At 38.8% G+C, this 17,663-nt stretch overlaps 2 protein-coding genes across 2 annotated transcripts; one reads left to right on the plus strand and one right to left on the minus strand.

Moving 5' to 3' along the window:
- Positions 1–3,004: 3,004 nt before the first annotated feature.
- On the minus strand, positions 3,005–3,493 carry LOC110941266. Its single transcript, XM_022182892.1, has one exon. It carries the CDS (start codon positions 3,491–3,493, stop codon positions 3,005–3,007), a length of 489 nt encoding a protein of 162 aa, XP_022038584.1.
- A 1,627-nt stretch (positions 3,494–5,120) lies between these two features.
- On the plus strand, positions 5,121–6,188 carry LOC110941758 (transcription repressor OFP1). Its single transcript, XM_022183424.2, has one exon. The coding sequence runs from the start codon at positions 5,215–5,217 to the stop codon at positions 6,091–6,093; it is 879 nt and encodes a 292-aa protein (XP_022039116.1). The 5' UTR covers positions 5,121–5,214; the 3' UTR covers positions 6,094–6,188.
- Positions 6,189–17,663: the final 11,475 nt, after the last annotated feature.

The raw sequence follows: 17,663 nt of genomic DNA on the forward strand, positions 1-17,663 counted from the left end.
CACCCGGCCCAATCGGCATCTGTGTAGGCTCGTAATGAGAAATCTGAGGAAGCACCAATAGTTAAACCGTGTGACGATGTGCCTTGTAGATAGCGAATGATTCGTTTAAGAGCATTCCAATGATCCAATTTAGGTGCGTGCATGAACATACACACCTGTTGAACAGCATAGCAAATGTCGGGTCTCGTAAAAGTTAGGTATTGGAGAGCACCGGCAAGACTACGATACAAGGTCGGGTCATCATAATCTGGGCCCGAATCCGAACCCAGCTTGGGTTTAGTATCAACTGGTGTGGCGGCTGGTTTACACGAAGACATGCCAGCCCTGTCAATAATGTCCTTCGTGTATGCCTGTTGAGAAAGAAACATGTTATTTCCGTGCCTTGTAACCTGAACACCCAAAAAATGACTCAGAGGCCCGAGATCCTTCATGGCAAATTCGGCTGCAAGACGAGACATTAGATTGACCCGAAGAGAATCCGTCGACGTTGTAAGAATGATGTCATCGACATAGATAAGAAGATACGCCATATTTCCGTGGTGCTGATACGTAAAAAGTGAATTTTCACATTTACTTTGTTGAAACCCCAGAGAGAGAACGAAGTCCGTGAATCGTTGATACCACGCCCGAGGAGCCTGTTTTAAACCATAAAGAGATTTCTGAAGTAAGCACACATGATCCGGATATTGCCTATGTCGAAACCCCATGGGTTGATACATGTAGACAGTCTCGTTAAGGTTACCATGAAGGAATGCGTTTGTCACATCAAGTTGATGAATCGGCCAAGACTGCGACAAAGCAAGGGATAAAACAGTACGTATCGTAGTCGGTTTAACAACCGGACTAAATGTCTCACCACAATCTATCCCAATCTTTTGATTGCTTCCATCACAAACAAGACGAGCCTTATACCTTTCTAATGACCCGTCTGAGCGAAACTTGTGGCGGAAAAGCCACATGCTACGTAAAACATGCATATGAGGCTGTCTTGGAACTAACACCCAAGTCTTATTTTTAAGAAGAGCATTAAATTCAGTGTTCATGGCATTAAGCCATTCCGTGCTGGACAAAGCATCTTTCGGGTTTTTAGGAATGGGTTCGATAGAAGAGGAGTGAAGATTGAAAATAGTCTTGGGTTTATGTATGCCATCCATAGAACGGGTACGGATGGTTCGAGTGGTGGCGGCGGTGATGAGGGTGGGGGTGGGGTTGGGATTGGGAATGCGGTGGATAAAGTGGTCGGTGAAGGAGTCGTTTGAGGTGACGAGTCGGAATTAGGATGGGATATGTAATCGGAAGAAGGGGTGCGAACGGGACTGGGGATGTGAGACAAATTATCGATTGGTGATTGGGATGTGGGGCTGTGAGGAGGTGAAGGTGGGCTAAGGATATGTGGGCTGGTAGAAGTGGGTGGGCCGAGAGGATTGGGAGAAGGTGGAATGTGAGTGTGGGTGTGGGGAGGTGGGCCGAGAGTTGTATGAGTAGGTGAGATGTGGGTGTGAGGAAGTGGGCCGATAGGGTTATTGTTTGGTGAGTTGAGTGGGCCAATGGGAGTAGAGGTAAGTGGTAGTTGAGTAGATGGATTGGATAAGTTAAGGTTGGTTGGGAACTGTGGAGTAATTGTAGCAGTGGAGTGGACATTAGATGTGGATGTATCTGTGTTGGGAGAAGTAGGGAAAGGAGTGGTGATTTGATAATCAGTAAGAAAATCATACGAGGAGGGAGAAGGTATGGGGTGATTAGCAAAAGGAAAAATAGACTCATCAAAAATTACATGTCTATTGATGATAATTTTATGTGTATTGAGATCCAGGCATTTATAACCCCTATGATTAGTTGGGTATCCAAGGAAGACACATGGCATAGATCGATATTGTAGTTTGTTAATGGTTGTGTGAGGAACAAGAGGATAGCAAAGGCAACCAAATACCCGAAGGTGCGAGTATGAGGGGATCTGTTGATATAATTTTTGAGTGGGAGAAATGTTGGAAAGAACTTTGGTTGGTAAAATATTGTGAAGATAGGTTGCTAGTTCCAAGGCATGATGCCAATAGGTGCTAGGTAAAGAAGAATGGGCCAAAAGTGTGCGAATGATATTATTAATGGATCGAATTTTTCTTTCGGCTTTACCGTTTTGAGAAGAGGAATAGGGGCAAGAGAATCGAAATTGCATGCCATTGAGTTTACAAAATTGGTGAAACATATTGTTGTTGTATTCGGTCCCATTATCACATTGAAATTGTTTGATTTTGCGTTCAAACTGAGTTAGAAGCATATTAGAAAATGTAGTAAAGGTGGAGAAAACATGAGATTTGGTGGTAAGAGGGTAAGTCCAAAGAAAGTTAGAAAAGTCATCAAGAAATAAAATGTAATAACGATGACCCCCCGTACTAAGAACCGGGGAAGTCCAAATATCACTATGTATAATATCAAATGGCAAAGTTGTAATATTATGAGAATCCATAAAAGGTAACCGAATATGTTTACCAAACACACAAGATTGACAAACATTGTTTTGCAACCTTCCACAAGAAATTAAACTAGAGTTTTTAAGAGAATGTAATAAAGAATGTCCCGGATGACCGAGACGTTGATGCCTTGTCTATTGTTTCTTGTACTACCTCTGGTCCAGATAGTTGCTTTTCTCCAATTTCTGCCCAACAGACTGGAGTTCGGCACTTTCGTCCATAAAGTGTTTCGAATGGTGCAGCATTAATACTGGTATGATAGTTGTTATTGTAATAAAATTCTATTAATGATAAATGATCGTCCCAATTTCCTCCGAAATCAATTACACAAGCTCTAAGCATATCTTCCATTGTCTGAATTATCCTTTCATTTTGTCCGTCCGTTTGAGGATGATAAGCAGTGCTTATATTTAACTTGGTTCCCATTGCTTTTTGGAAACTAGTCCAAAAAAGAGAAGTAAAACGGCTATCTCTATTAGAAACAATAGATAAAGGAATTCCATGTAATGAAACTATTTCATTTACATATAGCTTAGCTAACTGTTCCATAATGAGAATATTACCTTAAGTGCTTGACAGTATGCGGACATATTCGGAAACTGATCCAGGTGAGTGTTTGCAAATTTATTGTTGAGGTCGATAGTGCGAGTGGCCTTGTTATCTTGAAAGATATTTGCAATCGTTGTCCAAGCATCAAAGGCGGTTGTGTCTGGTTTAAGAACCGTGTGCAACAGGTCGGTAGATATAGTGCTGTAAATCCACTGCAAGACGATGGAATCGAGACGTTCCCATGTCTCGGTGGGTGCAGGCTGTTCTTTGTCTTTGTCTTTATTTGAAACGGAAGAGGAGGAGGTTTCGGTGGCTGATTTGGGTTGAAGGTGATCATACACGAGATGTGCTTTGCATTGTATTTTGAACATCTCCGACCAGGTCGTATAGTGACCGGTTTCGATGTCCAAAGTAACTGGAATAAGGGTCTTGATGGACGTAACGGAGACAGCGGGGTGGGGAGAAGTTGAAGACATGGTGATGGCAGAAGGTTTTCGTAAGCAGAAGGTGAAGGGAACAAGTTTTTCGTAAACAGAGGGTGAAGAGAAGGAGGATCAGTTAGGTCTTTGATACCATGAAAGAATACAAAGCTTGCCTCTTCTCATTCACATCAATCGTATAAATAATTACAACCAAATCTCCTCATATTGAGGAGAGATATACATGACATATTTAACAAATATTTTCCTATTTTATATCAATGACTATTAAAAACACACCCCATAGCCTTAGTTTAACCAACCGCACACTTATTAGATGAACATGAATAGTCAACTAGACTAGTTATCCAGTTAATACCCGATCCAACTTGCGGGTTCTCTAAATAATTCACATACCTTAATTTAAAAAATAAATCTTTTTATTTAGAGTAAACCGTTAAAATAGTCCATGAGTTTTGGTCACTTTTGCCAGTTTAGTATAAAACTCAAACCTTTTGAATCTGAGTCCCTGTGGTTTCAATTTTGTTGTCATTTTCATCCAAAATCAAAATCTAGTTAGATTTTTTAGTTAACATCTAAGTTTTTTTTTGTCTTTTTCCTTCCTTTTAATAAAGGTCAAAATGATCTTTTAACGTTCTATTATAACAAATTAAAAAAATCTGAAATTTTGCTTGCTCTTATTGAGAGGACCATTTTAGCAGTTTACTCTTTTATTTATTATTTTCATAATATAAATTTGCAACAAATTGTTGCATTATGTGTTGTACCCCATGCATGGGGGGTTTTTCAAAAAAAAAATTGTGATTTTTCATTTTTAACCCAAAAGTTTTAATCATTTGTATTTTAACACTTTTAATTTGTTTAGTTTTAACCCAAAACTTTTCATCTTTTGTAATTTAACCCAAAACTTTTTTATTTAAAACTTTGGTCCCCATACTTTTTATCTTTCGCAAGTTTTTCATTTTACGTTTCGTTCTAAATTTTGCGAGCTAATACGTCAACGTGCATGTGTGGTTCAACGTTTTTCGTCTATTTTTTCACATTTGACAGGTATGTTGCCATGTGTCTATTTTCCCCATTTTGGCAAGTTCGCTGCAACGGGCGGATCCTACATTGACTTAGTTATTCTTTTCTACGTTATTTTACGAGTTAACACGGCACAACGTGCGTGTGTGGTTCAACGTTTTTACGTCTATTTTTTCCATGTAACAAGTTCGTTGCAACACATGTGTCCTAAATCGACATAGTTATTTTTTTCATGTTATATGTTTCGGTCTTATATTTCCACATTAACACGCCACAATTTCAGTGTTGGTGGTCGATACCAGCGGTGTGGCATTGATGTTATTTGGCATAGTTTTAGGCCCCCGCCGCAACGCGGGGGTGCTTAATTCTAGTTATCATATCAAATACAACTACTTTCAATAAAAAGATCAAATATATTTTACAACAAATATCAAATATATTTTACAACAAATATCAAATATATTTTACAACTTTATATAATCCGTTAAACCTTCCGTCTCAGCCAATCACTATTAGTGACGATTTAGCGTTAAAAGCATCTTTATTAGCACCTACCATGGGCCCCACCTGGTTTTGTTTTCTTGTGTGACTTTTTTACCCTTGTTATCCCCACATGTCTTCTTCATTTCTATTTATCTTTCTCATTACTCTTCACTCTCAAACTCTGAACCAACCTGCCAGCCTGCCTGCAATTAATACCATTTCTCCTGCAACCCTTTTGTTCATTTGCAATGGGCAACTACAGGTTCAGATTCTCAAACATCATACCAAACTCATGGTTTTACACTTCTACCGCAACTAAAATTACCAAAACACAACCCATCACAACTTCATCTTCTTCATCATCTGTATCATCACAACCCGCAATACACCACAGAAAATCCTATTATTTCACTAGAGAGTTAAGTGTACCCGACCCGACGACCACCCCTGTTCAGGATCCGTCACCACCCGAGAGTCGCGGGCCCAGAAAGTCATCCAAGAAAAAAAGACCTACTACCCCGAAGAAACCAATTCGGCGAAAATTGATTTCTCCTGAGATTGAGATCGTACCGGAGTCTTTTGAAACGGACTCCATAGCAATTTTCTCGGATAACGAAGCTTTGTTGCCCGAACAACCGAGACCTGTTGGTTGTTCGTGCACAACAAATTCGTTAAACGAGGAGGTTTATGCGAGAGTTGACCTCCCGCGGATAATAACCAAACCTGTCAAACAGGATGAATTCGGGTCGGGTAAATGGGTGGTTAATGGAGGAAGTCGGGGCCGGGTTGTTAAAGAGGGCCTTATGGGTAGTCCGGTTAGAAAAGCGAAAGGAAACGGTTACTCACCGCGGTTAGGGAACCGGGTTAAGGTAAATGGAATAAGGAGGAGGAACGGGAACCGGCGGAGCTTGTCCGAAAGTTTGGCGGTTGTGAAAACATCCGCGGATCCCGGGAGGGATTTTAAGGAATCAATGGTTGAGATGATAATAGAGAACAATATTAAGAGTTCAAAAGATTTGGAAGATCTTCTTGCATGTTATCTTGCATTGAATTCTGATGAGTATCATGACTTGATCATCAAGGTATTCAAGCAGATTTGGTTCGAGTGTACTGATATTAGACTGTAGTTGCTCAGTCACTATGTCAAATCTTGTTTGCTCATGTACATTATAAAGTAATTTTATAAATAACTAATTACATAATTGCGTTACAATGAGATAAATATGATTTTCATCGTTGTATTGTTACTTAGACATACTTATGTAATTGGAGTTAACATCTTTGATATCAATCAATCATACCTAGTAAAATCCTACAAATAGCAAAGCTATTTGTAGGGTCTGGGGAGGATGGGATGTAGGCACATCTTACCTCTACCCCTAGGGATAGAGAGGCTGCTTCCAGAGAGACTCTCGGCTCCAAAACACCCAGGAAAGAAATAAATAGAGCATGAGGTGTGTGTGTGTGTGTGCGTATGAAGCTACCAATGTAGTATGAGTTGCGAAATATTGCATGGTAGAACAGAACAAATATGACAACACAAAACAGCCTATACACATAGTTACATATCTACGACCATACACTACACCTAGAAACACAACTGTACAAAACATCCTATACACATAGTTACTTATGTATGCCCATACACTACACCTAAAAACACAATTGTACCCTCTTCTAGAAATCCTTAACCTTAATCCTACGTCTCCACGAGCTCCTATCATGGACCATGTTCTCAGAGATGTGCAATTTTTGCAAATCCTGCCTAATCCGCTCATCCCAAGTAATTTTGGGTCTGCCTCTACTCCTCCTCCCCTCCACCTCGAGGGTTTCAACCACTCTAACTGGTTCTATCGTCTGCCTCCTCTTCACATGCCCAAACCATCTCAATCTTCCCTCCTTTATCTTATCTGATATACTAGCTACTTCTAACATTTCCCTAAAAACATTATTTCTTATCCGGTCTAACCTTGTGTGGCCACACATCCATCTTAGCATTCTCATCTCTGCTACCTCCATCTTTGATACAAAACCAATATTATAATTATCTGAAAAATCGGAATGATTTATGTATACGCATTGCTTGAAAAATATATATTAAGAAATACAAAAAACTGTAAGCTAAGCAGTCATATAATGATCTTGTATATACCATACTTATAACAACAGACACAAACTGATTTATATGGTTTATTATATGATTCTTACTGTTCTTTATTGAACACTTTCTTAGTGAAAGTCCTTAGAAATAGAACTTTACAACTAAAAATAGCTTCATGAAAATGATTAGCAGGTTTGGTCCGCGGGTCCGGCAGGTTGGGTAAGTTAATGGATCTAACATGTTATTGTTTATCTGTATATTTTAGGTGACGTTGTTCACCCCCTATAATTTTTTTGATATATTTTGAAAGTAGTTGTGAGTGAAGGAGACAGAAAAGGTAATGATAAAAGTATAAAAAATATTATTTAATTAAAAATGAAAGAGAAAATATAGTATTTAATTAAAAATGAGAAAGAAAATATAGTGTGTTTTTAACGTAATTTAGAGTGAAATATAATAGAACTGATGTGAATGGATCCTCATCTCATCTTCCATTCCTAAATTTAAGAGAAAAAAAACATAGAAAACTTTGTAGAATTCACCTTTACATCCCATCGCCACATCTCCATTTCTATCCCTCGTATGAAAACAAATCAATCCCTTAAATTTCTTTCTCACATGTTTTGGTCAAAAATTATTAAAATAACTTTATAGTCAAATTTGTAAGTGAGGTAGTGTGTTTATTCAATTTGTATAACAAATACAGTATAGAAAGCAATTAAATGACGCGGTTGATTACGAGGAAAGCCCTTGATCCTTGGGGATCTTCGGCATAATACCTCGCGAGGTGACTAAAACCACGCTGCCTCTTGTTTTCTTTTATTCAATATGGAACAAAATACAGCTCGAGAACAAATGATGATCGTAGCTAAGTGTTACAGAGAAAATGTGAGTGTGCAATGTAGTGAAGGGTTCGTGAAGTAGTAAAGTAGTGACTAATTACGATAATCATTGCCTCATTATATAGAAAATGAAACTAACAAATGTCCTAATAAATCATGCGAATGTGTCGTCATCATTCTTGACCATTGTAGACTTTTCCAACACGTTTTCTTCAACCACATGTGCAATTCTTTAGCGTGGACCAAGTTGTTAACTATCACTAGCGAAATCAAGTCAAGAATAAAAGAGAAATATCGGTTAGTATCACTAGTATATGCGGGATTCTGAACATACGGGGATCCAGGATTCCAGATCATAAATTCACCGACAACAATTGTCGTTAAAATATGACAACTGTAAGTGTCGTTACAGTTGTGATATTTTCAAAAATTAACCATAAAGGTGTGATTTGACACGATACAATGTGGGGCGGTAACCAAGGAACTAAAACGATGACGTTTGGGGTAGTTGGTAATTATCTCCTATATTTACTTTTCTTTGTTATCATTATTCACATCTTGATTATCATTTCTCTTTGCAGAAGTTCAAGGTAAACCCCCTTTTTCTCTCAAATATTTAGTCTTCATTTTACATTTTTGAATCGTTTGATCATTGGAAAGAAAATGACATGTTCGGCTACTTCCATCACTGATGATTTCGGTGGGATTTTTTTCACTTAGAACCTGCAGGAACATTCGAGCAGGAATGTTCCTTTTCCGATCATGAAATCGCTCTTCTAAAAGCTAGTAAGTCATCCCCCCCCCCAAAAAAAAAAAAACGTTTTTAGAACTTTTGATTCCAAAACCAAATCCGACTTTGCTTTGAAAATATAGGTTTGCTTCGTTGCCTATCCTTTTACTCTTGGTTTGTGTAACGCCATAAACGTGAAAAACCAATATTAAAACACTTTGCGAAAAATAGGCCCATATTTTTTTCCTGACATTACGTAATAAAGGATAATATTCCCAAAATGTATGAATCCACATAACCGGATTAATAAAACATTTGCAAACAAGCATTTAGAAAAAAAATCGCCATGATCCATTTGCAAAACGATCAATCCTTATGAAAACAAAACCTACTTAACAACCAAAGTTTGTATAAAACAAACAGAACCCACTACCACATTGACATACTAGCATTTCGCTAAAATAAATGTTGGACTTAAACTCCAAAATACAAATAGTTAAGTCTAAATGGCCCAATAAGGAAACCCATATACTTAGTGAACAAAATATCACTAAATCCTTCTATCGTTGACCCGCTTCCAGAATTGATCACTTTCGCCTTTCTACCACCTCAATCTGTCATATAACATTACCATATAATTAGTGTCGACCGAGAAACTACGGTAAGCATAATAATAACTAATATATTGATTGACCGAATTATTTGTGAACGACTTGTGAGCTCTTTTCTTCTTTCATGATTCCGGTTTAAGCCACCCCGTTGATTTTCATGACTTATCACCTACATTGAAAACACAAAAAAAAAAAAAAAAAATAGTTTTTGCTAAGTGAGGACTCATAATATGATTTGTATCAAACATAACGGAGTATTCAGTGCTCATAACGCCCAGCGAAATAATATCGAGCCACCACTTCTGTCACACCCCCAAAATCCACCATGCGGAGTATCACCGCATGGAGGCATGACATGACCAGGATCGAGCCACCAATCATATTGAACAACTTAATTAAGTAAATAAAACCAACTACAATATAATTGGTGACCTATAGAAGGTAACCGACTTTAAGTTAACCAAGTTCAGATTAAACAGCGGAAGCATAATACATGAAACCAAAACATAAGTTCATAGTTCATGAGTTTAAAGTCCAAAACGTAGGTTTAATAAGTTCACAAGGATTAGATGTTTAACATGGGACATAACAACCCATATTCCACAACAACCTCCTCCTTGTGCAAACTCCAAAAGCATCTAGCGACCTGTAAGGCATGTAACAACGAGTCAACAATAAAGTTGAGTGAGTTCACGGTTGGGTGTTTGTTTTAGTTTGTTCAAAACATAGTTTTTGTTTAGTTGGCTTACTTGCCGTGGGGATTACCCCGTAGTTGAAAACATGATTAATCAATTTCCTTCTTTCCCAAACCATACCCATAATTAGTGGGGGACTTCCCCATGTGAACCACTAGACCTTTATGATATCGACAACTGACGAACATTAAGTGTGCCCTACGTCAATGTCTATCACCATTGACAGTTTGCCATAGTCCATTAGTACACGCTCGTCCGAACGGCACGGTGTGTGGTTTGTTAAACCTAATAGCGCTATTAACTAATGACCCGCTCGCCATCGGCCTCGGCGATTAAGTCGATATAAGATGAGGGACTGAATGATAGAGTTTTGTCTAGTAAGTTTTAAGGTTGTTGTCCTACCCAAGGAGGACAAACGTACGTATTCTACCCAAGGAGAATACGCAGGATTAATATTGGCATCCTACCTATGGAGGATGGCCGTACATATCCTACCCAAAGAGGATATGTAGGTTCCGTTTTAATTCTTTAACCCATTCCCAACCACCGGGAATCCCATGCCTTAGAAAGTGTGAACTCACCTTGGTTTGCTCGGTTAGATTAATTACTCTAAAAATCAGGAAATCGCGCACGTCCTAATAAGGCACAGATAACAATCAGATTCTCATGCACGACACGCATCCTACGTATGGTTTATCTACTCATTACTCCTATCACATATCACATAATTCAATTATCAAGGTACTTTGTTAAGTTATATTATTTTACCCTAAAATAATATAACTATCTCACACAATAAACAAGTATCCACACAAGTGTTCTAATATAAAATATATATTCTAAATATATATTTATCCATTTTACTTATAAGAGTCAACCTCAGATACTTTGTATTTTGTAACAAACTTTTGGCGAAGTTCATTTTGAAAACAAAGCTAAAAATATACTTGTAACACTTGTTTTAGAAAATATTTTCTAAGTGTTGGAATTTTAGAAAATTTCGCCAGAGTTTCTGATGCGTGTTAGTGTATATATGTTTTTAGATATATATTTAAGCCCTTTTTACACTTTTAGCCAAGTTTTAAATTTATAAAACACGATATTTACTAACACTAAGCACACATATGGGCAATTGCACCCATCGTGGACGTAGTATAGTGTTGGTAAGATACCGAGGTCGTCCAAGGACACAAGAGCTTTTAATACCGGTTTATCCTCAACGTCTAACCAAATCAAAAAGTTAGAAAAATGTTTTAAACTAAGAAAAATAAAAACTAACTAAATGCTGAAAAATAAAATAAAAATAAAAACAGATAGACAAGATGAATCACTTGGATCCGACACGTGTATTAGTATAACCTTTGATTATTTTCGCACTTTTGCACTTGTTTAAGAGATTATCTTAGTTATTGTAGTAGGCCCCTCTTTTGAAGGCGACGTTACCCTCAACCCAGTAGTTTGAGTCAGCAAGGATACAATCCTAAAGGGTCGGATTATTGAAAGATAATGAATTAAGTTATTAATGCAAATTATGGTAGGCCCCGCTTTTGGCGGTGACGTTACCCTCGGCTAAGTAGTCTGAGTCAGCAGGGATACAGTCCTAAATAGCCGGGTTATAGTATTAATAGTAGTTAACTTATGAGGGGGTCAAAGAGTTTGGATCCCCGCCATCCAATACCTATGGGCATTGAAGGAGATCCTACTAAATTTGACCCAGGTCCCAAGCAGGACCTCTAAACGCTGAACAAGGGCAAGACCCTTACCAAACCGTTCCCTTAACCCCCGACCAGGTAACCAACATACCTCCATATAGACCGTGGAGATATGAATGGTGAAAATCTTTTATTTTATATAGACAGTAAAATAATGCCAAGACACCACGGACAAACGATAAGGAAAGATCACCTTCAACATAAGTAACTAGTTATTAAAGTCATTAATACAAAACCAAATAAAAAGTGCAAAAGATTAAAAATAAAAAGTATTATACTAAACACTTGTCTTCACCAAGTGATGTAAGAGACTTAGGCAACCATGGCCTTGATTGTCAAGAACTCTTACGATCAATCTTGGATCCCGAGACGACTCACACACTCTACGATGGACAATGGATGATGGTGGTGGATGATGGTGTTATGGTGGTGGTGGGTGGTGGATGAGGTGTGAGAGAGGTGGTGTGCCAAGGGATGAGTTGAAATGAAGCCAAGCACTCCTATTTATAGGCTGAACAGAAGCCTGGGCACGGCCCCGTGTCCGCTGGACACGCCCCCGTGTCCGTCTGACACTCTCTCTCTTCACTAATTGTAATTCGCAATTACAATAAATGCACCTGCAGCACTCTGACCACGCCCCCGTGTCCGCTGGGCACGGCCCCGTGGTGGGCAATAGAAGCTTCTACCACTTTGTCTTTTGTGCCAGGACTGACCATTCTGGACACTGCCCCGTGCTCGCTGAGCACGACCCCGTGTTGAGCTGGACACGCCCCGTGTCCGCTCGACACTGCCCCGTGTTCAGCTGGGCACAGCCCCATGCTCAGCTTTCTTCTTGTTTTTGCTTTGGGAGATGCTGTCGAGGAGTCGGGCATGCCACGTTTCTTCCTTTTCTTTGTATTTATGTTGGATTTGGCTGCATTTTTGCTTCTTTTGTTCATTTAAGCTCTTTTAACCCTGAAAATACAAAAGGAAGACAAAAGCACACTTTTTCCAACATTAGTACTTAAAAAGAGTTGGTTTTATGCCTCATTTGATGTAATTTATATGTTGCATTTTACTCACATCAAATACCCCCACACTTGAATCTTTGCTTGTCCTCAAGCAAAACTCTTTAATATGTGGCTTACACTCCCAAATGGAATGGGTAGAAGAGAAGGTTTTGGGCTTGTTTTGAGTGTCGGGAATCCAAGATCTTTATTGGGTTTTATTTTTATACTATTTACAATCCTATTCGTTTTGATTTATTTAGAACGTTTCATAAGATAAATTACTTATTCGGGCATAGCATGCCTTATTAAAATTCCATTTATATACAAGTTCACATACCTCACGGAAGATCACTCAACACTCGGCCGAAGGTGTAATTTTTAGTGAATCACTCGAGAGCGGCATGGAACTTACGCCTTCCATAGGCTTGCCAAGCAATCAATCCTCCTCCTTTTTAACTTTTTACCTTTGTAAATATCAAGAGGACTTTTTGGGTGAAGGGTTAGGCTTGGGCTAAGGGTGGGTGGTTGGGTTAGTGGTTAGTAAAAGGGCGAAAAGCGTAAAAAGCGTCGGTTTTCGTAAAACACTTTGTTTTTTTTTTTTTCTTCTTCTTTTTTTTTTCACTTTTTTTTTCTAATGAAGCATTTTTTAAACAAGGTTTCTTTTGATGAGCTTGTTTGTTTATTGCTAACTTCATCTCTTTTTTTTTCTCTCTCTTTTTTTTTTTTTTTTTTGTGTCACAAGAAAACCGAGCTTTGTTACTAAAATAAAGGGTTTAAAATGAAAAAGGTTTTGGTGGGTAAAGGGTGTTTGTTTTGGAGAAAGAAACGAAAAGGTTTAGGCTCAAAGGGGTTAACTAGGGGGATTTTGGGTAGGTGGTATAAAAAGGAAAATAATGGTGTAGAAATAAAAGGGGTTAGTCCTAATGCCTCCATCATTTACTTACTCAGGTTTAAGTTGGTAAGGACCGGGAATGTATCGTCGTGGCAAGTTCTAGAGTCGTAAGAAACCAAGCGGCTATTCACACAAGAAACGAAAAATGAGCATTTAGTCTAAAGATGTATATTTGTATGCTCAATAAAGGCTCAAAACTCACTTTTGTGGGAATGGGTTTTTAATGCGATCAAGTATATATAATCGAATTTTTAACTAGACTTGTTATGCCGTTTCGTAATTTTCTTATGTTGGTTCTTTGTTATCACGACGCTATCGGTTGTAAATTTGTAAAAATATAACCTTTTTAGAATTTTGAAATTCCCAAATTAAACCAAGACAAGTAAAACAAACGAAAAGTTTTTGAAAAAAATTTGGGGTGATTAGCGGTTCCAATAGAGTTTTGTGTAAGGCTTGTAATTAGGTCTTGCAAAATTCAAGGTTTTAGCATCCCCCCACACTTAAATTACACATTGTCCTCAATGTGTCCCAAAAATAAGATTTTCGGTTGATTAGAATGTGAAAAAGTGGGTTAAAAACAAGATTTTATGTTACTGGGTAGCTGAACACGGGGTGGTGTTGGCTGAGCACGACCCTGTGTCCAGACTGCCAGTACCAAAAGTAAACAGAAGGCTGGGCACGGGGGCGTGTTCAATGAGCACGGCCCCGTGTCCAGGTACCTGAACTGGGCATTTCTGCAAATTTTTGGGCACGGGGGCGTGTTGGTTGGGCACGGCCCCGTGCTGAACTTGCTGTAATGAAGAAAAAATGTCGAGAGGCTCTGTTTTTGTGCTTGGGGTGTTGGTTCAAGCTTCCCTTAGTGTCCTTCACCATCCCGAGTGTGTTTTATTCCTGCAAATTAAAACTAAACTAGAAAGCATAAAAGTTAAACTAATCTAAAACTAAGGATAGTTCCGCGGAATGCCTCCGTGGTGCGCCACGTTTATAAGGGTCCTTGGCTAGACCCACCTTATCAGGTGGCTCTGGCTCATCTTCAATTAGGGGGTCGTTATTGCCAAAAGGATATTTCATTGAGCGCTCAAGATCTATGCTCCTTTTGAATGCCCCTAATTGAAGAGGTAGATTGTTAAATTTCCGGTTTTTCAAAGCTTCATGAGTTTTCACAAAAGGTTTTCCCAAGACTAGAGGAGCGTCATTGAGGATGACAAAGTCGGTTGGGATTACCATTTGATTTGTTTGAACCAAGAGATCCTCAACTTCACCGATTGATTTTATTCCTTTCCGATCGGATAGAAAAATGGGTATTTGAAGTGGAGCGAAATCACTAATACTTAACTTTTCAAAAATGTAGTTAGGCATTATGTTAACACAAAGATCTTTATCAATGGTGATATTACTAATAAATGAATTTTGAAAGAAACATGGAACCGGTGTAATGTTAATTTCAAAAGGATTTTCTTTTATTAGCGAGGTTTGATCATTAGTTAACTTAACACTTACCATTTCTTTGATTTTAGCACTAGTGTTTAACTCTTTTAAAAACTTGGCATGAGGGGTTACTAAACAATGATTTTCGAAAGTAGGTGACAAGAGATTAATTTCTTCAAAATTAGACTCTTCTTGTAATTTAACGTTATCGGACTCACCTTTTTCGTTGTTTAACTCATGTGTCGGTTTTTCACTTTCTTGTTCTTCCATTTTTACATTTTCAATTATCTCTACGTTATTATCATTTTTTAATTCTTCTCTTGCGCGGGATTCCTCTTCCCTTGCGCGAGATTCTTTTATGCAACGTTCGATAGTTTTAATGTGTTCTAATATCCTATTAGTTACTTCGGTGAGATTGAAAGAATTTGGATCCTCAAAGCTTGAATCCGGTTGCTCGATCCTTGGTTCCTCATAATACTCATATGAAGTAGATGGTTCACACCATCGTTCTTCATTGTAAGTATATGATGGATAAGGGTCGAAACTTTGTTCTTCATAGTACACATATGAGGTGGGTTGTTCACGCCATGGTTCCTCATAGTAAGAATATGAAGGTGGTGGCTCATATGTTGAATCTTCAAAGTATGAGTATGAAGGCTCATACTTTGGTTCATCAAAATATGAGTATGAGGGAGGAGGTTCATACCTTTGGTCTTCATAGGATGTGTATGAAGTTGATGGCTCGTACCTGGGCTCCTCATAATGGTTGTATGAATTGGATGGTTGATATGAAGTATTATATTGAACCGAGCGTGCGTTACGACAATTAGTGCAATAATTACCCCTATAATCATCCTCATCATAGGTGTAGTTGTAACCTCTTGAGTATTGATCCATAAGAATCACTCAACAGACCACAACTGAGTCTCGGGACCAGAAAACAAAAATAAGACGGAAACAGAAGCTGGACACGGCCCCGTGTTGAGTGAACACGGCCCCGTGGTCAGGGTCTGTATCTGGGCGTTTTAATTAAATTTACTGGTCACGTTGAGCACGGGGGCGTGTTGAGTGAGCACGGCCCCGTGTTCAGACTCTGTATCTGGGTATCTAACTAAAAATATGCAGCACGGGGGCGTGTTCAGTGAGCACGGCCCCGTGTTCAGGCTACTGTAAATGCAAAACTAAACTAAAATGCAGAAAAATGCGCGCGTTTTGAAAAGGTTTTGAAAAACTGATTAGGCCGTCGATTTTAAGCTTTCTTAAAATCCTTGTGTCCCCGGCAACGGCGCCAAAAACTTGATGCGTGTTAGTGTATATATGTTTTTAGATATATATTTAAGCCCTTTTTACACTTTTAGCCAAGTTTTAAATTTATAAAACACGATATTTACTAACACTAAGCACACATATGGGTAAGTGCACCCATCGTGGACGTAGTATAGTGTTGGTAAGATACCGAGGTCGTCCAAGGACACAAGAGCTTTTAATACCGGTTTATCCTCAACGTCTAACCAAATCAAAAAGTTAGAAAAATGTTTTAAACTAAGAAAAATAAAAACTAACTAAATGCTGAAAAATAAAATAAAAATAAAAACAGATAGACAAGATGAATCACTTGGATCCGACACGTGTATTAGTATAACCTTTGATTATTTTCGCACTTTTGCACTTGTTTAAGAGATTATCTTAGTTATTGTAGTAGGCCCCTCTTTTGAAGGCGACGTTACCCTCAACCCAGTAGTTTGAGTCAGCAAGGATACAATCCTAAAGGGTCGGATTATTGAAAGATAATGAATTAAGTTATTAATGCAAATTATGGTAGGCCGCGCTTTTGTTGGTGACGTTACCCTCGGCTAAGTAGTCTGAGTCAGCAGGGATACAGTCCTAAATAGCCGGGTTATAGTATTAATAGTAGTTAACTTATGAGGGGGTCAAAGAGTTTGGATCCCCGCCATCCAATACCTATGGGCATTGAAGGAGATCCTACTAAATTTGACCCAGGTCCCAAGCAGGACCTCTAAACGCTGAACAAGGGCAAGACCCTTACCAAACCGTTCCCTTAACCCCCGACCAGGTAGCCAACATACCTCCATATAGACCGTGGAGATATGAATGGTGAAAATCTTTTATTTTATATAGACAGTAAAATAATGCCAAGACACCACGGACAAACGATAAGGAAAGATCACCTTCAACATAAGTAACTAGTTATTAAAGTCATTAATACAAAACCAAATAAAAAGTGCAAAAGATTAAAAATAAAAAGTATTATACTAAACACTTGTCTTCACCAAGTGATGTAAGAGACTTAGGCAACCATGGCCTTGATTGTCAAGAACTCTTACGATCAATCTTGGATCCCGAGACGACTCACACACTCTACGATGGACAATGGATGATGGTGGTGGATGATGGTGTTATGGTGGTGGTGGGTGGTGGATGAGGTGTGAGAGAGGTGGTGTGCCAAGGGATGAGTTGAAATGAAGCCAAGCACTCCTATTTATAGGCTGAACAGAAGCCTGGGCACGGCCCCGTGTCCGCTGGACACGCCCCCGTGTCCGTCTGACACTCTCTCTCTTCATTAATTGTAATTCGCAATTACAATAAATGCACCTGCAGCACTCTGACCACGCCCCCGTGTCCGCTGGGCACGGCCCCGTGGTGGGCAATAGAAGCTTCTACCACTTTGTCTTTTGT

The sequence above is a fragment of the Helianthus annuus genome, chromosome 1, assembly GCF_002127325.2.
Source record: "Helianthus annuus cultivar XRQ/B chromosome 1, HanXRQr2.0-SUNRISE, whole genome shotgun sequence".
NCBI classification, from domain to species: domain Eukaryota; kingdom Viridiplantae; phylum Streptophyta; class Magnoliopsida; order Asterales; family Asteraceae; genus Helianthus; species Helianthus annuus.